Consider the following 27,763-nt stretch of genomic DNA (forward strand, 5'->3'; position numbering starts at 1 on the left):
TAGAGATGTTGTAAGCACACACCACAGATCACATATTCATGCAACAGAAACTTCGAGTTAAGTAGAGAAATTGAAAGCAGAAACACCGGAGTGAGGCTCTCTAATGACAGCAGTGATGGCTGTGGTGGAGCGGTTTTGCACAATCAGTTTGAGGAGACACTTTCGCAGGCAGCAGAGGAGCACTGAGCGGTTGTCATTGATTTGCCCTTGTTGTGAGGCTGCAGAGGTTGCATCTGCAGCGTGGTCTGTTTGCCATAATGGGGAGAAGAAAATGGGGTTGGTTGTATGCAGCAGCTCTGCCACACAAAAGAGATTTCTAGAAAAGTGCTGCATAAGCATAAGTACTCTAAATGTCAAGTAGATTTCACACTGTGGAGCCTCCGCCTGCTGCAACAATTTTGAGGAAGAAAGATCTGGTCTATATGCTTAAAAAAGCAGTCTATTTATTTTGAAATTTCCAGCCATACTTCTGTTGGATATTCTTCAGGAGACTGCATCAATCGTGCACTGCGGCTACATGCCCAATTAGCTATTGCACAGTTGCTCCTGAGGCTAAAAGGAGCCTTTGTGTATTGTAATGTCTCCTTGGCCTTTTAATGAACACGGAATCGAGACCTGAGATCAAGAATAAAGGGAAGCAGACGGGATGAAGAGAGAGTGGAAAAGGAAGAACTACCTGTGTCTGTTTGATTTACTGGCTCCTGTGGGAGAGGCTGGAAGAGGAGGCTGTAGGCAAACCAGGTTAGATTCTGTAGCTTGCCGGATATAATTAGCTTTTTTAACGGTGAAACTTTGGTACACATTATTGCAGATGGAAATTAGTATTCGGCTAACATCTGAGAATAAATGTGCAAGCTCTCAGGCAACAGATGCTTCTGTTTCTGTAATTCTTTCTTCCACAGAAGTGTTATTAAAAGTGTCAAAGTTAATTCCCCATAATATTTGATCAGGATTTTTAAATTGGTGCTGGCTTCATTTGGATTTCTTCGTCGAAAAATGGCAACTTCCCTGATTTGGATATTGCACTTAGCCATACTTCAGTGTTGCAGCCTGCTCTCACTCTCAACACATCAAATACAGCAGCCTTGTCAGTGGCGCTATGCTTAAAAGTTTGATGCTGTAGTTACCCCTATTGTGTCACTTTTAATAGTCTAACAGGATTTGACATATTTTTTCTAACTTGTCCGCAGAGCCCTTCACGTGCAAAACTCATGCTTGAGGGGTTGGTTGAGCATCATAGTTTGAAGCTTAAGGCCACTGACCAGGCTGCTGTATTCGATAAGTTGGGAGTGAGAACATGTTGGCAGATTTTGATAAGGATTTTGGATTTATTGTGCAGCTCTACCTCAGAGTAACCAACAATAATAAAGCCTGTTAATAGAACACAAACTTGCATGCCACAAATAAACACCCCTTTAATAGATGCATTAAACACAACACAAACAAGAGCTTTCCCTTTGCTTAAATGAGCACAAACAGTGACTTTGCATCGCACTAACCACTGAAGGTGAATTCAGGGTGCTGGTGTCCTTGTGTCAAATCGTATGCAGGTAACAGTTCAGCTCTTCCACCCTTTGAAGTGTGTTAATCAGCCGCTGCAGTGTTTGTTTTGCATTCACATCACAGCCCTCGCTGTGACGGAGCGAGACTGCAGCTGCAGAACAATTATATCTATTATATTTCAGCTCTCGGTGGCGAGCAGTGAGAGGAGTGTAATGGCTGACTGGCCAAGTCAGCTGATGAGGGACTGCATTCTCCTCCAGTGCCTCAACCCCCGGCTCATTCAAAAAGCCCTGTGCGCTCTGGCAGAAAAGGGAAAACCGGCTATTAATAGTGGCCCCCTGCCCTGCCCCCTCCCTCACCCATGTACACAGACACACGACCCTGCAGTGGCACACGCTTTTTTCTTTCCATGTGCATCCACACACACATGTACACCACACACTCGCACACACCACCCTGGAGCCTTTGGGAGCTCTGTCACAGCGCAGACAGGCCACCATCCTCCCCTCCTCTTTCTTTTTTTTGTCACTCTCTCTCTCTCTCTCTCCCCTCCCCCCACTTCCTCTCCAGAGCGCTGAGGTGCTCAGCTGTATGAAGACTCCTCACCCTCTGCTCATCTCTCTCTCTCTCTGAATACCTCTGTTTCATCTGAAGTAAAAAGAGATTTCACAGTGTCTCATAATATTGCACAATACTATGAATTATTAAAGAATGGAAGAGGAAGCGGTAGCTGTTTGTATTATTGCTCGTTCCCTGCTGTTAGGTGTAACAATTCATTGGAAGTCTGTAAATAAATATGAAACAAATGTTGATACTGACAGACGATAAAAGCCTGAGGGGCTTTAAAAACAGCTCGTACTGTATCTAAAGAGAGGAAAGCAGTGGAATAAAAACATTACAGCCAAAGTCCACCAAGAGGAACACAATGCATCATTTTAGTTGTGAAACTGTGTGAAATTTTTATATTAATATAATACTAATACCAACATGAATCAATGTTTGGCAGCTTAATACTGCTGCATGATTTAAAATGTAAAAGAGGATGGGAGCAGAGTCCTTGTTGGCAGAATATGTGTCAGCCTCAAACCTTGTTGTGGCCTTTGAATCTCCTTGTTGCTCTTTTCATGGCAATAAAAACAGAAAATAGCAGAACAACAGTTTAGAAAACGAAGAGGTTGTAGCAGCGGCAGAGTACAATATATAAGTGTGGGTAGCTTCTCTTGCACGTCAGTTTTGTTACGGCTGCATAAGTACAATTATGTACCACTAGTCATTAAAAATATACCTTAAAAGATTGTAAAGTTTACCACAAACCTAAATTGCTTCCTTTTTGGCATTTTACCCCAGTTTAGCCCCTGATTTACAGTTTGTAGTGCATCTTCAACGGCAGTCCTGGATGGTAACTCCTGTATTCAAGTGGTTTAGGATAGATTTTGTGACTACTTGTATGTGAAACCAGTCGCTTGTGGTGATGAACCAACAAAGAATAATCAAAAGTTGATATCATGTCCATGTTATGTGTACACTGTGTTTCCACTCTGCCTACTGTATGAGTCAAGAAACTCAGTTACTGCAGGTTGAAGTCAGTTGAACGAGTATCTGGATCGGAGCTCCTGAATCCTCAGACACCCTGCAGCAGTGTTGGTGGTTGGGAGGCTGGTAAGGTTGTCTGGTTGTTCAGTTATCTGACCACTCAACTCGATTGCCAGAATAAATGCTGGAAACATATGTCCCTGCAAACCATGGATATGTACAGACTTTGTTTCTTCAGTTACAATGTTTGTACTTGTCAGGTTTAGGCACAGAAAACACGTAGTGAAGGTTAGGAAAAGATCATGTTGACTCCAGCCACCTTAAATAACCTTACTTAGTTCAGGCTGTACTGCTACAAATGTGTCTCTTAGATTAGAGGATGTTTTGTACCTTCATGGGTGAACATAAAGTACAAATACGGTCCCAAGAGATCCCCTTATGTAACTGTATAGGACGTCTGTCCTAAAATGTACTTTTCAGGGCAAACATGTGCTCTCCTTCTCCCTCTTCTTTTGAGATAAGCTTCATAATGTTCTGTCAAACTGGTGACATTTAAAAAACTCACACACTCTCATCACTTAATCTCTCTTTAAAAGTCCTAATTGCTGTTATTTAGTGGCCAAACTGCAAAGTCACAAAGTGCTTTGCATGTATTGATGACAGTGAAATTTAGCTTTAAAACCTTGCACTTAGTCTCCAAATCAATTATTTTTGCCCATCAGATGAGTAAAATGAATCAGGACATAATTCATCCTTGAGCTAAATGCAGCTGATAATTGATCCTAACCTGAGCCGGCTGACTGTGACGACAGAGGGAGATAGAGAGGGAGAGCTCGGTGGTCAGCACAGAAGTCAGACTGTCAGACTGCAGCTTAAAGGGAGGCTTCAGAAGAGACTCCACGGCCCACCATGGTCACTGTGGTTGTCTTTCTGTCTGTCAGTCCTTCCACCTCGACGCTGCTGCATTGCGGCGACGGCTATTGAGCCCAGTCATCATCACTGGCTCAGTGTTGCCGCTTTGAGCTGTATTGTCAGGAGAAGCGGCTCACAGCTGTCTCTCTGCCCTGGCAGGGTGGAACGCATGTAGATAAGCACTCACACATAATGACAAAGTACGAGCACACACTTGCAGTATGTGACAAAAAGGTAATATTGACACAAACATGCTCACACATTCAGAAAGAGAAACTGCACACTCACTTTTTATAATACGCACACACATATACACCTGGGATGATGAAATCTCGCCAACGTTTGCACACAAAGAACTTCCTGCAATCAATCAAACAACGGACTGAAAGTCACCTTCTTCCAAAATTCAGCACTGCAGTGTTTACACAGAGAAACACAGACAGAGGGAATGAGTCACACACACACTTATCGATGCATTAAAAGGTCTTTTCATCTATAAAGAAAAGGAACACCCCTCTTTATATTCCTCCGAGTTAAGATCATCCATCCTCAGTGCTAAACTTGCCATTTTCTCCCTCTAACTGCAGCTTCATCACCCCAGCAGCAGTCGGCTTGTTAGGACTGCGTGATGGATTATCTTCGCTGATCCAACGGACACATTTTTACAGCCTAAGTAGATGTAAAACAGGAGTTTTATTGACCGCGTGTCTGGCTCGTTCACGCCATTTAGCTGTATGAAGCCATTTGCAGAAAATGGTATCGGTCGTTCTGATGTGACTGGGTCGAGAAACAACCAGCGCCCTCAGTGTTGCTGGAAGCCTCCTTGATTGTTGCGCCTTTGAGGTAAAGAGCAGCCGTCAACAGTCGGAGATAACAGTTAATATTCTGCCAACTCAGGTTGCGAGGCCATTAAAAGTGAAAGTGAAGATAGTTAAGTGCTATTATCTGCTTTAAATTTGCCTTCCTAATGGTGAATCGGCATCTAAACACTCCACAAACTTTTAACTCTTACAGATAAAACTGAAAGTTATTTCTTGTCTTGGGTCGGCTCTCAGGTGATGAAACATTTCAGCTCAAGGTCAGGTGTCTCTGAGATTTAGTCTGTATCACATGGTCTTCATCCTGCCCAGTATCCTCAGAATGACTTCAGATTACTTACTACAGATTTAATGTTTTTGCACTTCATAATTTATGTCCAGTGCTGATGCAGGAACTTTATATGGCCTGGCAGAAATTTAGGGTGTGGAAGTCGCAGTGATGGACGGTGTAGTGAGTCTGACTTTCATACAGAAGACCTGCTGTTCAATGTTGCGTCACAGACGGATTTGCTTATTCATTTACCAGAACCACCTCACCTTATTTAGGAAGTTAATTTAACACAAACCAGGATCTTTTTCTAAACCTAACAAAGTAATTTTAGTGCTTAAACCTAAACAAACCGACATGTGCCACTGCCTGGATCTAGTCTCCTCACCCAACCCAACTTAACCATGGCATTGTCAGATCACTGAACACATCCAACCAGTGATTTGTAACAGTCCTCATAGGAACAGGCTCCCGATGTCGTCTGATGTCGTGCTGATCAGGGCGTCTGATCAGAAAACACTTCGATGTGTCGTTGTAGAGGACACAGATAAACACATTTTATTGTTTAATTTGGAGGCCTTCTTAATATTTGCAAATGGTAATTTACAGTTTTGCTGAAATTATAGAAAAGATCATATTTATTGCAAGTAAATTACAGTTAAGGGATCTTCATCAAACCCAAAAAACCACAATGTTGACTGACGGATGGAAACAGGAAATTATCAGCGATCCAGCCATCCATTCCCATCCATGTCAACCTTGTCCTTACATGGGCTTTGTCACTCTATAATAACATCACATTAGTTCCTCCTTTATTCCCATTACCATTATTACAGCTTCTACAGGGCTTTGTCACTTAAACAAAAACGGAGGCTGTTGTTTTTGGGGCAACTGCTGCTGTCGTTCTACTCTGGACTCAGTCTCTTGTATAACTCGACGTTCAAACTTTTCATTATTCTGAAAACCTTTAGGACTTCTCATCCATGTTAGAGATAAATGTAAGAGTAACTTGCAGACCTTGAAAACAAGACGATCTCAGCTGATATCTGGTTAAAAGCTGAGTGGAGATTGTTTTGTCAGTTGATCAGCCACTTGTGTACCTGCAGTAATGAGGTCAGTTCAGTGGAGATGCATGCCTATGAGCTGGACACACTGTGTTTGATTTGCCTATTTATATAAAAAAGAATAGAGCAAAGATGTGAGCTTCTATCTTTCACATGCAGAAAACTGAAAACGACATTTAAACACAGATGTCAGGACCTGGCACTGTACACCGGCCTTTTCCTCCTTCATCATTCAGAGTGATGGCACCAATCACTTGTGTCACTGCAGGCTCGGGCGGCGTGAAGACTGTTGACAGGACGTCAATAAGGCAGCAATTGCAAGCGAGCAACTGGTGTGTGTTTGTGTGTGTGTGTGTGGGAGCCTCGTCAGTGCCGCAGAGGGAGAAAGAAAGCTGGAGAGACAGACAGAGAGAGGCCGGCTCGGAGAAGTGCAGAAGATGCGAGTCATGTTAGCACCTCCAATCACAAGACTGGTTGACAACAGTGAGGTTTGCTTCTGTTATCAGCCTGTCGGCGCCCAGGCAGCCACCTCCTGATGTGGGAAGAGAAGACACCGGCTTTTCCCAGGATAGTCAGTCTATAATGTGTCAAGAGACGATACCAGAGGGAGAGTTGTAAGATGTTAGGAGTAATCTTTGATTCCAATTTTACTTTTGGCTAGAAGAGTTTGACATGTATATAAATTTTTTTGTCTCTATGGACAGAATCACCGTGAGGTCCGGGTAGACAACTGGTGGTTGATTTGAAGTGCAGAGGTGTGAAAAATCGGCAAACTTGTTTATTTCTGCAAAAGTGTTTCTTTTCATCTTTAGATAAATGTAATCTACCCAACAGTGACATCTCTCCGCTGGTCATGGCGTCATACCCAGCTCTGACTCTGTTAGCATGCTGACATTGGAGCGGTCGGCTGATTGATCGTCTTAATATTCTCCACAAGAAAGCAAATATTTCACAAAGTGTAGACAGAGTAGTCCAGTCCTGTTTTAATTTATAATCAACCGCATTTTCAAAATAATTAGATCATTTTTATTCATGAGAGAAATATATTAATGCTTTCATCTTTCCCCAAATTGAATTACTGGTCTCTTTGCTTCACTGCCTGAGCCTGCTCACGTCTTCGAGCTAATACAACATGCTGCAGCCAGACCGTAACTAGAAGAAACAAAAGCAATCACACAACTTGACTGACTTTGACTTTTGGTTTGATTTGTGAGGATTTTTTGTAATTTTGGACCCAAAAGCGGGACTCAAACACACAGGTAGCAATAGTCCAAATGTGGATTTGTTGAAAAGTTGCACAGATGGAGGTGAGCTGAGCCGAGCCAGAGGTACGACTGAGCCGAGCAGGCGGAGAGAGCTGAGTTGTTGGCTGGAAGGCAGACTGGCAGACGCTGGGCGAGGCAGGTAGACAGAGGGCACGATAAACCTGAGGAGAGGTAAACACAAGATTAAAGAGGATTCGGGCCAAGAGGAGTAAAAATAGTAGCTATACTTCAACTTGGATGTAGCATTAGTGCCACATCGGCAATGTGAATGATCTGGCAAAGAGCCGGCGGATAATAATGCTGCCGGAGCTTGATGAGTGATTGATTGAGAGGTTGATTGGCAGCAGGAGGGAAATGATGATCACCATGCAAACAGACAGAGAGAGAGAACAAACATGGCACCAACAGGAGAGAGGTAAACAGCAGAAACACAGAGGGAGGAGCGCAGGTGATGTATTTATCTGCACTCACCAGACGATATTGTTGCCTAGCCCCAGGATTTATAAAGCTCTTTTTGAGGATATTTCAAAATGTCAAGGTAAATATTTTGTATTGCGATAGCGATTTAATAATACAGTATTATTTTGAGGCCATATCACCCAGCACCAGTGTACTCGACAGCGCCTACGGTAGATAAAACAGATAAAGTGCCCTCTAGGGTGCCCAAAATGTGGGGGAGGTCCCTCTCTTCACTATAAACCCCCATGGCATACACCTGTATGGCTGGTGCCTTTTTTCCGCCCCTGTGACTTCCTCTCCAGCCAACTGATACTCAAACTATTTTCCAGTAAGCCCTCTTTCTCTTAATGTGTTTTTAATGAATTCTTTGTGGAGTGAACTTCTTTCCACGGTCCAAATTGTTTCTGTTGTCCTGTGTTATTTTTCTCAAGTGCGCCATTTTTATAAAACTGTTATACAAAGAAGGTGATTATTATTATAATCTTGACCCCATCGCCCCTCGGCTGCGGCAGCATTCAGGCGATTATGCTGCGCTCCTCTCTCTCTCTCTGTTTTGTGGTTTATGCAAAATACTCCAGTACTCCAATAAAGCCGCCAAATGAGCTAATTTACTGGGGGATTGGAAATCTAATGAGAGAGGAAGTGAGGGTAATATCAATGAGTTTACTGATGAATAACACCTTATTATCATATCCCCTGTCTCTCTTCCCCTCTCTCATAATCTCTTCCCATCACACTCCTCTCTCCTCTTCCCTCTCTCCTTCACGGCTTTGTTTCCCCACCCTCCTCCCTCAGGTCTGATCGTGTACCTGGGGATGATGGTCGGGGCCTTCGTGTGGGGCGGCCTGGCCGATCGGATCGGCCGACGGCAGACCCTCCTCATCTCCCTCTCCATCAACAGCGTGTTTGCCTTCTTCTCGTCCTTCGTCCAGGGCTACGTCTCCTTCCTCTTCTGCCGCCTGGCCTCTGGTGTGGGGTAAGGGGACTGATGAGTCACACACAGACACAGCGGGCACGGCTGGAAATGAGACAGTCACGACCCAGTGTGGTACATCAGTTGACTTGACAGCCAGAGCAATGCCACATGTCAGACGACCGATAAAAAATACCGTGCTTATATTTATAAAATCCATCCTCAGATTTGTTGCATTTCAGGATGTTTAGATTTTCTTCAGACTGTTTTATTTACTTGCAATTAAAGTTGGATGTAAAAGGCATGAAAATGTAGCTACTGTCAGCCTGAAATTAATAATTTGTGGCTTTGTTGCATTCTGGTCTCTCAAGGCTATTTCTGCTTCTGGTGGCTGTGGCAAAATGTCAGCAAAATGGCGGCCCTTGCTCTGATTGTCGGGGTCTGACTTTAAACATGACCTTTACCCGGTTTTAGATGTTTTAGATTAAATATTAGCTGATCTAGTTTTAATTACACTAGATCCACTTCTGGTTGTCATCATGTTAGATTTTTGTCGGTTATCACCAAAGACAAAAAAGTTAGGACCAAAACTAAAAACTAAAACTTCTTATTTTCAATTTACAATTCTGCAATGACAGTGAAATCTGGCAGCAAAACCTATTAATCTCTTTAATTTACATCCTGTGTGCAATTAAGTACATTTGTTTGTTGTTTCTCTTCAGTTATAGTTCAGTAGTGTAGCTGCTCTTCCCTCCTGGCCCTCCACGATTAAAAAGAGTCTGCAGACCGTGAAACTGTTGAGTCTCTGTTGTTCTTGTGAAATGAGCATAGTGGCCTATTCATTATGGATATTGCTGCCATTTGCGGTGCGGTGAACTTCAAACTTTACCAAATGGACTCATTATATCACCAACACTGCCCCTGTTGGACTGCAGAGCTCTCAGTCTGAATGTGCTCCCATCTGATCGTAAATTGTTGCGATGGAAACATGCACAGAGGCCGTAAAGATGGCGCCATGGATTTGCAGTGAGCTCTGACTTTAATGGAGGCTTTCAGGACTTTAATCTTCACTCTTAACTACAAAGCTGCTCAATTGTCTGTCTCACACTCTTCAGATCTTAAAACCATTTCCTTTAATGCGTTTCGTCCTTCTTCTTTTTCCTCCTTGCTCCCTTTGTTGTATTGTTGTCTCTCAATTCTTTTCTTACTTCACATTACCTCATTTGTTTTCTTTTTCTCTTCACTACCGTTTTAAATTACCATTGTCATCTTTCATCCTTTATGTTTCCTCCATTCTTTCTCCTCTCTCTTATCTCGCCCACCACTTGCTTCTCCTCCATGTGGATCCTTTCTCTCGCTCTTCTTTTAATTGTCTTTCCGTTTACAATTCCCGCCTCTCTCTTCTCTCCGCAGTATCGGCGGCTCCATCCCCATCGTGTTTTCCTATTACTCTGAGTTCCTGGCCCAGGAGAAGCGAGGAGAGCATCTGAGCTGGCTCTGCATGTTCTGGATGATCGGTGGTATCTACGCCTCCGCCATGGCCTGGGCCATCATCCCACACTATGGTGAGAAAAACAAACAGATCACTCAGTCAAGAAATCATTGTCTGAAGCAATACGCATGCAAGTCACTTAGCTAAACATCCTATTTGCACCATCCAACAGGGATGGAAAGTAAGACACACAACCTTTTCACAGGTATAGGTACTTGTTACGTTACAGATTAACATTTGTTGTAGAAAACACGTGATCAACTTAATTTTTGCAGGTAAAACAGCCTAATTTTATATAAACTAGTGGAAATTATATTATATAATAAATATAACGCTCTAATTTGGAGCCATTTAGCACAAGGAGCACGTTTACAGTTAATATTTTAAACTTCTAACATACATTTTGGTGGTAATAGTTCAGTACTTTTACTTGTAATGCAGTATTTTTTTACTGTAATACTGCTACTTTTACTCAGTACTTCTTCCAACACGGCCTTTTGATGCATCACTGTATGGTCGGCTACAGTACGTTAGTGGCTTTTCAGTAATTTAAGCTGTGCTTGAGTGGGCTGTAAAACAAGTGTTACCGTAATTTCATCTTGTTTACTTTACTCCCCAGCAGCTACCTTGACAAGGTTAGGTCTAATCAGGGCTGATTTGATCAGCGGTGTCGGTCGCTGTACTAACAGAAAACCGAACCCTCTCAGATGTGTGTCTGAGGAATTGAAATTGCAAGCAAACTGCAGCTGTTGAGGGAGATCATAATTTTGAGGGAGATCATCAAAATGTTTCTGCGGGGCCTTTTTCTTCAAATGACATTACATTAAATCAAACACCCGCTGTATGATGAGTCTCTCGTCTTATATGATCGTGCTACACAACCTTCATCCGCTGAGGGTCTGTGATCTCAAGCAGTTATATTTTCAAGATTAGGAACTCTTAATATTTTCATTATAGCCTTTGATTAGCATATACTGTAGACAATTAGATATGTAATATTTGCAAAAGGAGAGTATTCTGGTTTACCAAAATGGAAAACATACAACAAAGCCACTGCAGTGCAGTTTTGCAGACAGCCAGAGCGTCACAGTGTCAGTAGTGGAAGCTTCTTGAGTCCTGCAGCTGCCTCTTAGCTCTCGTTTTCTCTGACACCTCCCCTCTCTCTCTCTGCTCATTTAGGCTGGAGTTTCCAGATGGGCTCGGCCTACCAGTTCCACAGCTGGCGTGTCTTTGTGTTGGTGTGTGCCTTGCCGTCTGTGGCGGCCATCTCTGCCCTCACCACCATGCCTGAGAGCCCCCGCTTCTTCCTGGAGGTCAGCCTGTCAGCTCTCGCCACGCTCACACTCCTGGAAACATTATTTAAATGCGTGTTGACTTCTTGAATGCATAAACAGCCTTGGAAAACTGAACACATGAGTGGGCGATGCTACGCTGCAGACAAAGTGCTGCTCGCACACTTTTCCAGAATATTTTGAATAGATAAATAAATATGTGCATTTATACATCCTGTAGTAGGCTAAACAGCAAGGCTACACAAAACACTGCTGCACTTTTATTCATATTCAGTGTATTTTGAATACTGACACGCCGAAAAGTAAACAGAAGAGTTTTCAAGATGATTCATATTTAAGAAGGTTGTGAAATTTTGAATACATGAAGGAATCTTTCACAGGACGGTCTGTGAATGTCTAGTGTGCTTTTCGTAAAAGCCATTTTTAGCTATCGTAACCACATCAAATTATATCACCAGGTCACCAGATGACAGTGACTCGAGGCTCATGCCACCTGCTGGAAACCTGTCACCCCTCCCTCCTGAGGTTTTTCCAGGTGCTACAACACGAGTGCTGACTAACATGTGAATACGTTTTGTTGTTTTCCTCCCCCAGAACGGGAAACACGACGAGGCGTGGATGATTCTGAAGCAGGTCCACGACACCAACATGAGGGCCAAGGGCTACCCAGAGAGGGTCTTCTCTGTGAGTCGCCCTCAAGAATCCTCTTGTCACTATTGTCTGTTTGCAGGAAAAACACCGTCACGCAGCGCGTTGTGTCTGCCTGCAGGCTAATGCAGTGCAGCAGGTTCTGAGCTCTGTGCTGCATAAATCTGCATATTAATGAGTTAAAACAGATTCTCTCTAAAGTGCTGTAATCTCTTAATGCTTCGAGCCACGAAGTTCATATTAATAATTAAATAAAAAATATTTTATAACCTCCTCTTATTACATTAATGAGTGAAATGAATTATCATAACTGGCCGTGTTTGATATATCACCGTGTTAATGGTGAGACATGAGGCAGATCAGTAGCCTATCGTTATATCATTTGTGAGTGGGAAGGAGTCTTTTTATTGTCTCAGGGGTTGTGTGTCGTTATGATGGAGCTTATTTACTCGCTGTGATTTATACATTAATATTAATATTAATGTGTGAAGACCATCAATTTCACTGAGCAGCTGTAATATTTCAAAGCAAATGTTTACAAATGAAGCAGTGATGAAAAAGGGTTTGATTTATTAGAAGCTCTGTATGTTTGACATCACATAAATATCAAAGCCTGTGTATTATCATATACCTTATAACTATAATAATAATAAAGCCACATTTTTTGAAGCAAATGTGAAAAATTTGGTTGATAAAAACAAGCTTGCGAAGGAAAGATGAAGAAAGTTGATAACAGTTAAACACAGCAGATAAATTTAAGTACTGTGGGATTGTGCTGTTGTTTCCAGGTGACCACCATCAAAACAGTGAAGCAGATGGATGAGCTGGTGGACCTGGGCGACAGTGCCGCCTGGCATCAGAAGTGGAGGATAAAGCTCACTACACTTTTCCATCAGGTGATAAAACGTTCAATGTTTTTTTTTTTATTACACTGTTTCGATATGTCTTAATATCAGCTGTTCATTTAAACAAGGCAACACACTGAGGACAGATCAGCACTAATGATTTGTGGATGCTTGTATAAAACTGTTGGTTTCTTAGACTTAAATCTGACCTAAATACTGTAGAATTAATTTCTATGAAGCTCCTCAGCTAAAAGAGGATATAAGTGGGAAATAAACAAGAAATGTGTCACATTATAAAAAGTAGTTGCAATGTGTTTCTCGCAGTGTGTTTCACCAACTTTGTTCTGTCTGACAGGGAAAGTAGCCAGGTTTCTTGAAGAGAGTTAGATAAGAAGTGAGGAAAACTCAAACTATCAAAGCACCATAAACAGATAATTGAAGGAGTTTAATTTTAATAAGTGTCAAATAAAATTACTGAGACAAACAGATGTAAACACAAACTTTACTCAGAACTTCAACAACATTTTTAGGTTTTATTCGTCATAACTCTCTGTGTCTTTGTGGACGGTGTGTATTTAGTGACAGGACGTGTTTGTCTCTCAGGACGTCTGCTGAGGACGTCTCAGTTTGTTTACTCTGTGCCTGGAAAAGGACTTGGTGTTTATTTCTTGCAGCTGATGGAAAGAAACTTATTTCCAGAGACGTCTAATATATGTTGAATTTGTATTTGACACTATATATTTATGATTATCTCTCTGTGTCCTTGTGTGTTTTCCTTCAGGTGTGGAGTAATTTCCAGACTGTTTTTTCTCCCGAGTACCGTCGCACCACCTACATGATGATGGCTGTGTGGTTCTCCATGTCCTTCAGGTAATATTAGTGTAAAGAACGGTGCACCGTGGCAGGTGTTTCTGGGTCTTATTTGGACTTGCAATACACACAGCCAGCGTCAGTGAAGTCCATTTATTTGCTGCAACCAAAAAAACCTGGCTTATGTTGATCACAGCAGTATTTGGTTGCCGTTTGTTGGCTTAACAGCTCGCTGTCAGGTAGCTGTGTGTGATCAGGGTGCAGAGGAATTGCTCATATTCAGCATTATCTGCTGGCATGACGAGGCCAGGCTGCTCGCCAGCAGGTTCATATTTCCAGATGAGTAAATAATCCGAACAGCTTCTATAAAGTTTTGAACTAAAAGTAATGAGGCCAGCGGGGAAATACTAGACTTTGTAATAAAGCTGCTGATACACACGAGTGTCTCTCTTTGTAGGGCAGAATCAAATAGAGGCAAGAAAACAACAGAGAAGCAGAAGCACAGAAGATTAAAATAGAAAGTTTAGAAACTTACGGTGGGGGAAGACACTTTCAGATCCCTCAGCAGTTATACTCTTGGGTATGTAACATAGGAATTTTTCTTCATCATATTTTAAGCTCGTCAGGTGTTGATAAAGTAAATAATATGCAAAACAACTGTCCTAGTTTCAGATCTGTATACTAAATGTGAAGGGATGGCCTGCAGCTTGTTAGCTTAGCTTAGCACAATGACTGAAAACAAGGAAAACAGCTAGCAGCAGTTTATTAATTTTCCTAGTAACACCTCTAAAGCTCATTAACCAACATGTTGTACCTTGTTTGTTAAATCAGTACAAAAACTACAGCGTAAAAACAATAATTAGTCATTTAATAGGTGGTTATGTGCCGGACTATTTATTAGCTGAGGTGTCTGCTGGTTGTTTGGCTACATTTCATAGCCTAGATGTACTGAAGTGTGGCACGTTACCACGTTATTAAGAAAGCTGTCAAATTCTTGTTTTCACACTTAACTTTTTAGTACCAGTTAAACAGACAAAATGTAATATATTCATTGGTGACTTTTAGAGCAGATGATGTTGATGTAGAGAAGCTAACCAGCTGTTAGCGGTAGCTCCATTGTTAACAGACAGGTATGTGAGTGGTATCGATCTTCTCGTCTAATGAGCGTATTTCCCAAAGTATCAAACTATTCCTTTACTTTTTCCGTACAGGTGTTACTGTGCTTAGTTACAGAAACATATTTATTGAATGTCCCTGACATTTTTATCCAGAGGGCACAATAGCGGATGCTGCATAAATAAGACCAGCAGTAAGACGTAGTGCACAGATTAATGATGTTACAAATACATTATACTGTATCTGTCTCCCTGGAGTATTCACGCACACAGCCTCACTGCTCATGTGCCTCCTTGATAGAGGCATCATCTCTCCTGTGTCGGTCTGTTACTGTGTATTTATCTTTTCTTTGACAGCAGCGCTCTCTCTTTCTCTCCTCCTCCTCGTCCAGCTACTACGGTCTGACAGTGTGGTTCCCCGACATGATCAAGTACCTGCAGAAGCAGGAGTACTCCTCGCGCACCAAGGTTTTTGTCAAGGAGAAAGTGGACCACGTCACCTTTAACTTCACCCTGGAAAACCAGGTCCACCGCCAGGGAGAGTACTTCAACGACAAGTGAGTCAGCCGACCGAGCCGGTCTGTCAGATGAAAGCAAACTCATTTTGAATAACATGATGATCGGGAACCTTTTATTCCAAGGATATTCAACAATTTTCATGTTTTATCTCCAGTACTTGGCGGATGAATTTATTCATAAAGTGTAAATTATTTGTGGTGGATGACAACAAAAATGATGAAAATATGAATGAGGCCTCAGCAAATGTTTTATTCCCAAAATTGCTTTGATTGGATGAAAGCCCCGCAGGCTTGTTTATGTTTTACAAGCATGTCTTTGATTTTTCCTTTGACCTTGCCTTTTCAGCCTGAACTCTGCTTGTGATTTGAGTCCTCAAAATTCAAACAGTAATATGGTAATAGAATATCTGACAGCCCCATAATTTAAGCCCCCTTGTGATGAAAGACTCTTTGCATCTTTCTTTTGTCTCCCCCCACTTCCATGTTGCATCTATTCATCTTTTCTTTCCCTCCATTTCTCGACTCCATCGTCCCTGTCGGTAATCACTCGCAGATTTATGAACCTGAGAATGAGGTCTATGGTATTCGAGGACTCGCTGTTTGAGGAGTGTTACTTTGAGGACATCACCTCCAGCAACACCTTCTTCAAGAACTGCACCTTCATCGCCACCCTCTTTTATAATACAGGTACCAAACACACACACACACTGACACTGTGCGATTGTAAATTAAACAGGTGGGGAACTGTGGCCTTACGTCAGTGAACACCTCTGGATCAACGTTGTTACAACACAGCTCAAACAAAGAGGAAAAGAGGAGCTCAAACATGAGTTGCAACCAAAAGAAAATCATTTCTAACAAATGAGAAAAGGATTATGAGCTGTGCTATAAACATCAACTTTCAATTTTACAGCAAAAACATCAGGATGCATGAATGAGTAGAAGATATGCTGTGGAGATGAAAAAGAAAGTGTGAGCAAATAAACAGAGGAAGAGGCTTGCGTGATTTATTCCCTCAGTAAACAGTTTCCTAATGAGTTTATGGTTTCAGTCACTAGTTTCAAGTCTTCTTCGACACAGCACGATGTTCATTTTGTGAATTATGGTCATTTAGAGTAAAACAGAGGACAAAGCAGCGTATGCTTTAGGACACGGCTACCTTGTGACGCGACTACTGCATGTCATATCAAATCAGGATATCTCCCCCAGCTCCTCTTGTCTAAATATGGTCACTTCTGGCTCCAAAAAACCAAGATGGCGACACAAAACTTGAGGCTTCAAAATGGTAGTCCACAATTCAATGAGTGAAATCACGGTGGGTTTACACTTTGGATCATTGGATGCATTTTTCTACTACTTACATCAGTTTGAAGTTGACTTCTTTGATATGAAATTGATGTCAAGCCTGAAAAAAGTGAATAAGTAAAATTAGAGCTGGTCTTTCCCCTTCCTCTCTCTCTGTTCTTACTCTCTGTATGCTATTTATAGTGATTTAAAAGAGCTCCTTATAAATAACTTTTTAAGTAGAGGTATTGGCACAGTTTCATTCTTCTTTTGTGTTTGCTGGCTACAAACGTAATCTTAATAAAAGACTGTGTGAGTTCGGTTTTATCATCGAGTATCATGACGGATGGAAGACAGTGCAGTCGCTTATATTAAGACTTTTAGTACAATATATTATCCACACAAAAGCCGTGGACGCAGTATTTTCCTCCTCTCCCTCTCCCGATGTATAAAAGATCAGCCAAGTCAGCTCCAACTGTTTGTGAAAATGGCTCAATTACTTTTCCCCCCTCTCCGCTGACTGACTGGCTCTTCAGCAAATGCAGCAGAGCAGAAGAACTGCAATGTCTCCTAGCAACCCGGGCTGAATCATCCATTATTTCAGCTTTAATATTGCGGCGCTGTCTCTCATCTCAAACTGTATGATTGATTTTCTGCTCCGAAATGACTCCGTGAAAAATGTCACATGCAGAAAGCCGATGTATCTTCGTACATTCGGAAAAAGGACACTGTCCGCTGTCGATTGAGCAGCTGTGTCCACACATGCAAACACTTGCACACAATAGACACACGAGCCGGGCCTCCCGCTCGCTTTGTCGGTTGTTTGCAGTCTTAACGCACGTCAGGCAGTCGCTCACAGCTGCTATCAGTGGCAGCCAGTGGTTCCTCATTAGAATGGGATTATGAAACTTGTTTGCTTATTAATGTTTAATCTGCTCTTTGGGCTCCCCGTTCAGAACTTAAGGCTTTGTGATAGTTGCCATAGTGTTCGTTATTATCACAATGCGGCGCGGTGGGAACAAACCAAATGGAAAATGCAGCTGGGATGTACATCATGTTCGTCTGTATGAACTGAGACAAAAAAGGGCTATTCTTCATAGTTTATCAGCAAAATGTCAGTAATTGGGAAGATGACATTCATAGTAACACATAATCGAATACCTGTGGGATTTGAAATTGGTTGAAATGCATCCTACGAGGGCTTTATAACCTGCACAACACACAACACCCTCTGTCCTTAGCTACTCGATTCAGATAAGGAAACATTTCTCATTACGACTGGGAGAAGACTTCATGGAGATGAACAAAAGAAGGAATACAGAGTATACAGTACAGATAGTGGAACAGAGCTTCAGGCAAAATATTAGCATATTTAAATATTAAAGAGTAAAAAACTGTCTCATAAAAAGCAGTGAGCATATTTTTCTGGAGAAAACCGGACTCACTAGTAGATACATGACAGATACAGTAGATAGATGCAATATTTTAGCTGTTTGTGTTTAGACTCATGTTTGCTGAATGCTGAATATGGGATCCAGTGATCAGCCAGGCCAATAATCAGTTAACCCATAATATGCGCTATATACATACATGTACCGTAAGTAGGTATATTTATACAGTACTTTTACTTGGACTTTTGATACTAAAGTACATGTGATATCAGATGCTTTAAGATTTGTGATTCTCCCCATGACCATGTGGGTTTCCCCCGGGTGCTCCGGTTTCCTCCCGCACACTAATACGAATTTGAATTTTAAAAAAAGTATGCTGATTTGCATGTAATTTTTTAAGATGACTGTTTACTTTTATAACAATTGTTTCCCTTTTCAGAGTTCATTACGGTAATGGCACAATTACGTTTAGCAAAAGCATTCATCATTAGGAAAAGTCACTTTATGTGTCTTCACAAAAAGGGAAATTTCATGTTTTGTCTCCTTGAAGGAAATAATAATCTGTTGTCAAGTGGTAACTCTCTCCCCACTCGTCCTCTTCCATTCATTCTGATCCAGTCTACTTTGTTGCTTTCATGATGTTAAGCTGTTGGTAACCAAACTTTGCTGCAGGTGTTTCACATTCAAAGCCTTCACTGTAAGGGATTATATGTAGTTACAGCTGCCTGTGCAACATTAATACCAGATTACTCACAACCATCTGCATCTTTCCCTCAATTCTGCCAACAAACTCACTGTGCTAATCAACCTCTTCACCCCTACTCCCTCTCTGTTTCCCCCCTCTCGCCATCCTTACAACCCCTCCTTCTTTCGCCTCAGACCTCTTCAAGTACAGGCTGGTCAACTGCAAGCTCATCAACAGCACTTTCCTGCACAACAAAGAGGGCTGCCTGCTCAGTGACGTCAGCGACGACAACAATGCCTACATGGTCTACTTTGTCAGTTTCCTGGGCACCTTGGCCGTGTTGCCGGGCAACATTGTCTCGGCGCTGCTAATGGACAAGATCGGACGGCTGAGGATGCTAGGTAACATGGGCCACATCGATCACCACCAGGTGTACTGAAGGATGAGGGAAAAAGTTTGCAAGAACTTGTACCAACAACACTGGGTTAGGTTTAGGCTAAGTTACCATTGCCCTGATTAATAAGGATTGAAAATGGAGGATAGTTCAGCAGCTGCTACTGACCTCACAGGTTCTATGTTCAGGTTCGGTGTCCTCCTCATAGCAGAGTTTGACAGTATAGTTGTTCACACGTTTTTCACAGAAATGAATCGGTTTATCTGATATTGACGTGTTGGCGTTGTGCCTTCAACATCCTAATTAAAGTTGTTCCACAACCGTCATTGCAGCTGACCAATCATGTAATCATGATTGTCACAGCTGTCATAACAACTCGTGTTGCTCTTGTTCCTGAAACGTCATAATTAATTCAGGACCATTAATTCAAATAATGACACAGTGGCCACACCTGGAGCAAGCTGTTGTGAATGTGAGTGTCATCTGTTTTTTTTTTGTTTTTTTTTCAGGTCGCAGTTTGTTTAAAGTTTAAGCTACAAAAATACTGTCAGGGCTTTTAGTTTAGGAAAGGATTGTTGGGGTTGTAATAGACTAAATTCACTTAAAACGAGAATTTCTCCCATTTTCCATTTTCCCTGAGTGGCAAAGCATAGATATTATGAAAACATGAGAGGTCTGTTGCAGTGAAGGTCCTGGAGCAACATTAATTATGGTGTTCCAGAAACAACACCAACACGGCAATATCAGATTATGTGGTATGAATCAGACTGCCTCTTATCTGTAATAGCCCGAGTCTAAAGTATGATTTCATGGAATTAATTGAAGTCTGTCTGCAGAGCAAGTTTGATAAAAATGCGAATCTCCTGGTGAGACTTTTAATTAATGGTAATCTTTTTCGAGGAACTTTATTAAAAGTAAACAAAAGCCGGTAATGGTTTCTTTTGACACATAGGCGAGGTCAGCCCACATTTAAAGTGCACTCACAAATCTTACTGTAGAGTGATAAATGACTAATGATTCAGGCTTTCACCACAAGTGATTTATTTAGTTTCGTCCACATGTTGTTTTATTTGAACAACAGCCAAATGATTTGGACAGAGCACTGATGAGACCGTGTGCTGTCGGGTCTAATCATATTACAGTTTGAAGTGACATACCAAAACTATTTCCTTCCTTTCTTCATACGTCACTGATTTTTCTATCATCTCTCTTTTTCCCCCTCTTCTTCATCTCTCTCCAGCGGGCTCCAGTGTGATCTCTTGCATCAGCTGTTTCTTCCTGTCCTTTGGCAACAGCGAATCAGCCATGATTGCTCTGCTCTGCCTGTTCGGGGGAATCAGCATCGCTTCCTGGAACGCCCTGGATGTGCTGACCGTCGAGCTCTACCCCTCTGACAAGAGGTAGGCAATTTAGGCATGCCCTGAAATCTCCTTGACACTGGAAAGACGCGGTCAGTGGTGCTGAATGACGTGTTGAATGACGTCACGAGAGTTGCCCTGCATCGATTGGTTGGCTTCCAGGGATGGATGACATTGTGGGGTGAAATCATTGGTAGTGCAAGTGATGTAAGACATTTAGCTGTCTTGTTGCCACCTAATGGCTTTAGTAGGATGTGCTCTTAGCTGAGTATGCAAATACTGAGTTGATTAATTCATTGAAATGCAACCTAATTCAGACATTTTACCGAGCAAAAACATGCATCTTTTGTGTTGTCCCTGTGAGATCAGCGTTTGAGTTTTCATTTTAGAGGATGTAGCTCCACCTTGTGGTCATGTGGAGTCCCTGCAGCCTTTACAAAAATGATGTTAAACACAGATTAAGTTTAGAGACTTGGCTTAACATTTCATCTTAGATAGAAAATGTCTGTTTTAGGAAACAAAGTGAAAGATAAATCTGTTGCCGTATCGCTCCACTGCTTTTCTTCTCTGGTCGACTGACTCTGACTCTGTACTCTTTGTCTGTCCCCTCTCTTTCCTCAGAACCACGGCATTTGGCTTCCTCAACGCCCTCTGTAAATTAGCGGCCGTGTTAGGAATAAGCATCTTTACCTCGTTCGTTGGTATCACCAAGGCGGTGCCCATCCTATTTGCCTCGGGGGCGCTGGCGGCGGGCAGTTTTCTGGCCCTCAAACTACCAGAGACGCGGGGTCAGGTGCTGCAATAGTGTGGCGCCCAAACAACTTTCCTGGGGGGGCTGAAGAGTTTTCGCCACACTGTGAATGAACAGCTCAAGAGCCCTCCAAACCCTACCCTCTAACCCCCTCCCTCATTAGGATAGTTTAAGTTTGTGCACATACTGACAAGACAACACGGAAGAGTGACACAAATTTGCTGTAAATATTCGGGATTGGTGATTATGTGATAGGTACCCCTCAGTGCTTGTAATGCTGTGACATGCCTGAACAGACTTTGAGACAAATTGTTGATGATTGCTCTGAATTAGCGCAGCAACATGAGGCAAACATACTATTAACATGTTCGGTGAAAGCATGACATTTCATTCTGAATATAATAATACATTTAGATCTGGTCCTCCGTTTAAGCACGTACACCCAGGGTTGGAGGTCAGGGGATGGGGGCTCTTGATAACGAGCCATGCAAATAGACTCATAGAAATGACCCCTAGCCATTGTTGCAGAGTTCTCTGTAGTCACCTTCTTTCATCTGAGCAAATTCAACTCACCCGTCAAGTCTTGAGTACTTTGCCATTGTTGGAGATAGAATCAAAAATGCGACATTTATGCCTTGATTTGAAGCATTTTTGACTTTGCGGGGGAAAACCGAGACTGTCTCGGCTTCTCTCCTGTCCTCATTCTTTATCTCCTGAGGTCTTGTGTTGGTGTACAGACTAACTGCCATTTTATAGATTATAGAACATTCCAGGTTTGCTTTTGTTGTTGTTAGGATGTGATAAGGAGATCAATCGAGCCCCTTCTCCCTTTAAAAAACATTGTTTCCGATCACCTCTGAAAAGTCACGAGATCATTCAAATCACGATCTGCCATCTAATCGCAAAGATGACGCTGTTTGTCAAAATGTACATTTTAAGCACAACCGGTGTGAAAGACCCCGAACATTTTCTTGACGTGATGAAAATGTTGGAAATCTCACACTCAATCACCATTTTCAATCATACTGTGTATCCCTTTGTAAGAAATGCCTTTTTAGTACCTCTCCTCCCAGACTTACAGTATGTTTGTCTCTTATAAATATGTTTCGGAGGGTGTTATGCATGTCACAAAGTATGTATGTACATTTATGAAAAACTGAGAGTACAACGTGTGAGAAGCATTTGTGGACATCGATTACTCTGGCTTAGGTCACCGTGATATTTCAACAACAGAGAGTGCTTTTAATCTGCTTTTAATAGCAGTGATACCCTGAATAAGGTCGATGAACCTTACAACACTCTTCTTAGAGCACACTCCACAGGATCCTCCATTGACTTAAATCATACTTACATGTGAAAGAAAAGCAGGTAGTCAAAAAAAAAAAAAAAAAAAATGTACACAAAAAGCCTACACTTTTAGTTTTGATGGTTTCTGTGCAGGCACAAACTGTGTTAAGTGTGTAAGAGGTGACAGATAAACTATAATCTACTTATTTGTGTGAACTGAATGTTTATATTAATGTGAGCGTGCTTCTTAGTGCAATATTGAACCTCTGTGCAATATTGAGATTAATTCTTTCTTTCTTTTTTTCACCATTTCACATTTGGCAAACACTTTTCTGATATGTGAGAGGTTGTTGGGTAGCTGTCTTATGTTGATAACTGGACATGGTGTGACAACATAGTGGACCTGTTTTTTTTTTTCTTGCGCTTGGATAAAGACAGCCTGAAGAGTTTAGCATCAATATTGTTGGAAAATACTAGATTACAAGCAAAGTTGTTCGATTTTAATTTTTCCTAATTTGGGGTGTGTATGACTCTGGGGCACATAACATGTCGAACAGTGAGGACTGATCGCAGTTTTAAAAGATTATTCTGTGATTGAGCGAATGGATTTGGAGTGCACTGGGACCTTGTGTTTACTTGTGCTTTATTATACAAATGTAGCTAGATATAACATGAGCTTCACCGTAGAGAACTCACTGCCAAGGGCTGATTGTCATATACCCCACACTGGTAACAGCACAGAGTGTCGGCGAAAATTAAGGCCACATTCCCCCCTGATCTTGAAAAGCAAGGGTGATATGTTCACAATTGCATGGTTAAAAAAAACAAAAACAATCATTAACATGTCGGATTAACAAAAAAAAAAAAAAGTTTTCGTCCAAACTGCCATTTTGTAGGATAGCAGCCATACGTAGACTCAAAGACAGTTGAATAAATAGACAACCCATTGCACTAAATGTACACTGTAGTACATGCACAATTGTGAATGCCTTGAGCTCTTCAAGACAAATTCTGATGCAGCCTTGCTAGAGATTTAATGAAGACCAAGGTTTAGCAAGAGCACAAAGACCAAAACCAACCAAATGACAAGATTGTGAACACGAGTGCAGTTGTGAACATAGGTGCTTGGAGCTTTGATGACCTGCCCCTTACGTTTCCCCTCCCTCCGTCTCACACCGACTCCAAATTCGACATCTGACCCATGATCTATGAGTGTGCCATCTCTCATTAATTATTGCCAAATATTTTGTATGGCCTGAGTTTACACATTACACCATCAATTCTCTGTTATAGATATGAATATATGTAAATAAAAGTACTTATAATGTATCTAATAAGATAGTTCTTCAAACCTTTTGACCCCTGGAAATTTGCAGTCAGTCGTTGTAGGTTTTCAGCCATCGATCGTGTGAAACCAGCGCAACTGGACTTGTTATGTCAATGAAGACTTTTTCACAACTCATCTGAGAACCTGTCTTTAAGAGCCCGGGTGCTCTTGTTTAAATCACTGCAAGAAATAATGGCTTCAGAAGCCAAAATGGCCAGCAAGCCAGAAAAGCAAAATTTGCCCAGATTCTCTCTTAAAAAGCACATTGATAGTATATAAATGCACATTAACTGTACCAATATAAAAGCTAAGCGTCAGCAGTCCTATTCTCTGTATGTTGTCCTGTATCACCCATGAAATTAAGAACAACGATGTCAAGATAACTGTTGTATTTGTCCAACATGGAAAGCTGTTAAAGCACTAACCTGTCTCAGTGACTCAGTTCAGGCTACGTCCAAGTCAAAAGTGTCTCACGTAGATACATATCTATAAGCTTATGTTACAGGGTTTTTTTGTATCAACAAGTTGCCTGAGCAACAGTCAATCGTGAGTGCAAAAAGTTAACAAAGCAATAAGTGTTTGGGTATTTGCCTCTTATTCTCTTCTCTGAAGCTATTGGGAATTGGAGCACATTACTATATGCTGGCCATGTCCACTAAAAATGCTGAGTGTTGGCTTAATAATGACACTGGACTTTTAACAGCTGACATTCGTGTGTACTCTCTAAAACAACCCTAAGTCTTGAAGCTTTTGTCAATAAGATTGCATTGCCATTAATTAAATGTAACAAAGAATTTATCACCTTTGTCATTGTACTGTGCTGTAGAAACTGTAGTTGATTGTTTGTAAGTATAGCAACTGTTTGTGGAACCATGAATAGAAAACAAAAGTTATAAAAAAGAAAAAAAGAAAGTGTAAATGAACAATGATGTATGTCGTCTTTGATTTTGTGTATTTTGTAAATGAGAATGAAATATAAGTAAATACATCAATGTTAAATACCGGTTATGAATCATAGTTAGCCTAAATGTGACAACATCAGTTCTGTTTAAAGGTGTGTGAGATTTTTTCTTATATTTTCTCATTGTTGATTTTTGACTGGGTTTGCACCGCGCTGTGCAACTGACCCTCCAGAATCACAATGGATAACAAAGAACCATGACGAATAAACAAGTGGAAAAAAATACGTAAAGTCACTTTTTGTCATTTATTTCTGCCTATCAATATTGTTTCACGTTTATAAATGACAAGAGAGTCATAAGTTAAAAGAGAAATAAGTTAAAAGCCTGCTGCTGTCAGGGATGCTGCGACAGGACTACAAAACGTCCAAAAACTACAATACCCATGCTGTGCTAGCACTTCCGGTGAGCTTTGCGTAACGGTGACGGACGTAACTTCACTTCATTCGCAAGGTGAGGAGCTAGTTAGCAAAAATCCACTAAACACATTAGTTTCACCGCCTGTTATTTAGCGCAGACTAGTGTTTTATGTTAGTTGTTAGCTGTTCTGTGTAGAAACTCCGTTAAATTGTCTGTTTTTTTACACACTGAGTGACGTTTATTAAGAAAGCTAACCGCTAATGCTAGCAAACAAGCAGGGAATTAGCTAAAGTTTAGCTTAAATGTTTAGTTAGCTATGACAGCTATCAACAAAACTGACACTGTGAAGGCATCACCATGAGTGGACTTCAACAACTTACATGCAGCTGTAATAGTTACTGAAAACGTTAGCATCTCCATGGACCTGCTACAACTGGGGCCAGTTAGCTACTAGGTTAAATACTAATGCGTGTGGCAGGTTAACGTTACAGCTGCAATGTATTTGATAACTATAGAGGCTTTGCAATGGCATCAAAATCCTTCCACAGACACATCTGTCTCCATCATGGAGGTCCAGTTGTCCACTCAGTGGTGACGTCTTGCTGATACTGTCCCTGATCCCCTTAACTAAACATGTTAGGTGTCTGATCTGGCATTTTAGTGTCAAGAATCCCTACTAGTACTCTAACTTGCTGACATCATGACATGAAAACTATGCTGTCATACTAACTGTAAATCGGGATAGGGAGAGATGAACTCATCACTTATTCAAAAGACAAGTTGTACCCAGCTAACATTAGAAATACAACCAGCTGTTAATTGCTGCTGTTGTGTAACAGTTCAGGAACTCCAATATAGTCCTTGGAGACTGTGTTGATACACCTCAAAGCTTGTTATTAAATACAAATGCTGACTAGAACATGAATATCTCTTGCATCATTAAATACCACGTCACCTGTATTTGCACCCCTCTGACTTTCATAGGTGGTCTCCTGCCACAACCTCTGATGCTTCCCAGTGTCCTCCGCTGTGCTCGGCCCATCTCTACCAGTCTTGCCTTAAGCCGGCCTCTGGCCCACTTCAGACCACACATGGACCCAGACCCGAGCCGGCCCGTTGAGAGGGCTATCAGAACCAAACTGACCGACTCACTTAAGCCGGACCACTTAGAGGTCCACAACGAAAGCCACATGCATGCTGTGCCCCCCGGCTCAGAATCCCATTTCCGTGTCCTGGTTGTCAGCTCCCTGTTTGAGGGTCTGCCGTTGATAAAGCGCCACCGCCTGGTTAATGAGGCTCTGAAGGAGGAGTTGAGTAGCTGTGTTCATGCACTGGCCATCCAGGCAAAGACTCCTGGGAGCAACCCCACCCTGGTTAAGAGTCCACCCTGCATGGGAGGCTCCAAGGGAGATCACACGATGGAGGAGAAACTGAAAGCCGGGCGAGAGTAAAGTGTTGGACTACGAAGCAGTTGTACTTATACTGTTGGACTGAAATGTGAACAATGCAGGTGAATTCTGGAGATCAATGTTTCCTGTGTAATTTTACATAGCTGTGGTGGAGCTATTATGATTTTTATTTATGCATTCTTGGTTTAATAAAACATTGATTGTAAACATTTAATCAGCAGTGTGTTTTAGAGGTACATTTTGTGCAGTTACACAGATATAATATCCTTTTCAGGACAGGTGGTTGCGGGTATTTTGCACCGGTGCCACACAGCTGTTCAGTGAATACAATACAGAAGAAAAACTGCAATCCCGTCAGCTGAAGTAAGGACTTTTGTGAGTTATTGTCAGTAAAACTCCTGCCTTGTCTCTTGGGTTCAAAATAATCAAGAATTAAATAATCAAAATCAAAACACTCTGTGAGTTAATATGAACAGCTGGAATAATCAACCAAGTGACAACATACATAGATTGATGTAGGTATAAAGGAATTCTGTAAACATTATTTTTCTCAATTGCATTTATAGTAACACTTTAGATGTGATGAGTCTAAAATTGTTGGTTTAGGTGCCTTGAAAGTGCTTAAAAAGTGCTTGAATTTTACTCTTAAAAGCTGTACATTTAGTAAAATCCCTTCTTGGTGTCTTCAAGTAACCCTGAACAAGTCTTGTATGTATTCTACAGGCCTGTCAACATCCATCTATAAGGCCCAAATATTCACTCGACATCATTATGCTAGTATAGAATAGTATTTTAAGTTGTGCTTCATGTCAGAATCGATGTAAGTGATGTTCGACAGTGATGTCTAATGAAGTTGACAGGAGATGCCTGTGCTAGACAGGATAATGTCAGTTCCTCTGGCTGAACACATGAGGGCAGCATGTGCACAAATTACATGACGAACTCAATTCAGATGTCTTCATTATTCTCCTTTAAGTCCAACATCAAGTTTCCAGTCAGTTTGTATTTTCTCCTCATGATTTTAAATGCAGTCTTTCTAAAGAATAAATTGGTGATTAAAAAAACATACATCGGTGCATCTCGGGATTAATTTGAGAGAAATT

The 27,763-nt window shown here is 41.5% G+C and overlaps 2 protein-coding genes across 2 annotated transcripts in view; both read left to right on the forward strand.

The window, feature by feature from the left end:
- The window catches only part of sv2a (synaptic vesicle glycoprotein 2A), a 50,981-nt gene extending 26,086 nt beyond the window's left edge, over positions 1–24,895 (forward strand). The window contains exons 3-13 of the mRNA XM_084356224.1: positions 8,618–8,798; positions 10,149–10,300; positions 11,407–11,540; positions 12,114–12,203; positions 12,956–13,063; positions 13,794–13,882; positions 15,330–15,494; positions 16,009–16,142; positions 19,010–19,216; positions 20,450–20,609; positions 21,189–24,895. Coding sequence (XP_084212350.1) covers positions 8,618–8,798; positions 10,149–10,300; positions 11,407–11,540; positions 12,114–12,203; positions 12,956–13,063; positions 13,794–13,882; positions 15,330–15,494; positions 16,009–16,142; positions 19,010–19,216; positions 20,450–20,609; positions 21,189–21,372 — 1,604 coding nt within the window. The 3' untranslated portion in view covers positions 21,373–24,895. The remainder of the gene's footprint in view (positions 1–8,617; positions 8,799–10,148; positions 10,301–11,406; positions 11,541–12,113; positions 12,204–12,955; positions 13,064–13,793; positions 13,883–15,329; positions 15,495–16,008; positions 16,143–19,009; positions 19,217–20,449; positions 20,610–21,188) is intronic.
- A 369-nt stretch (positions 24,896–25,264) lies between these two features.
- On the forward strand, positions 25,265–26,874 carry bola1 (bolA family member 1). Its single transcript, XM_084358322.1, has 2 exons — positions 25,265–25,344; positions 26,236–26,874. Exon 2 carries the CDS (start codon positions 26,259–26,261, stop codon positions 26,700–26,702), a length of 444 nt encoding a protein of 147 aa, XP_084214448.1. The 5' UTR covers positions 25,265–25,344; positions 26,236–26,258; the 3' UTR covers positions 26,703–26,874.
- The last annotated feature ends 889 nt before the right edge of the window (positions 26,875–27,763 follow it).

This window comes from Pagrus pagrus, assembly GCF_965226575.1.
Source record: "Pagrus pagrus genome assembly, chromosome: 7".
NCBI classification, from domain to species: domain Eukaryota; kingdom Metazoa; phylum Chordata; class Actinopteri; order Spariformes; family Sparidae; genus Pagrus; species Pagrus pagrus.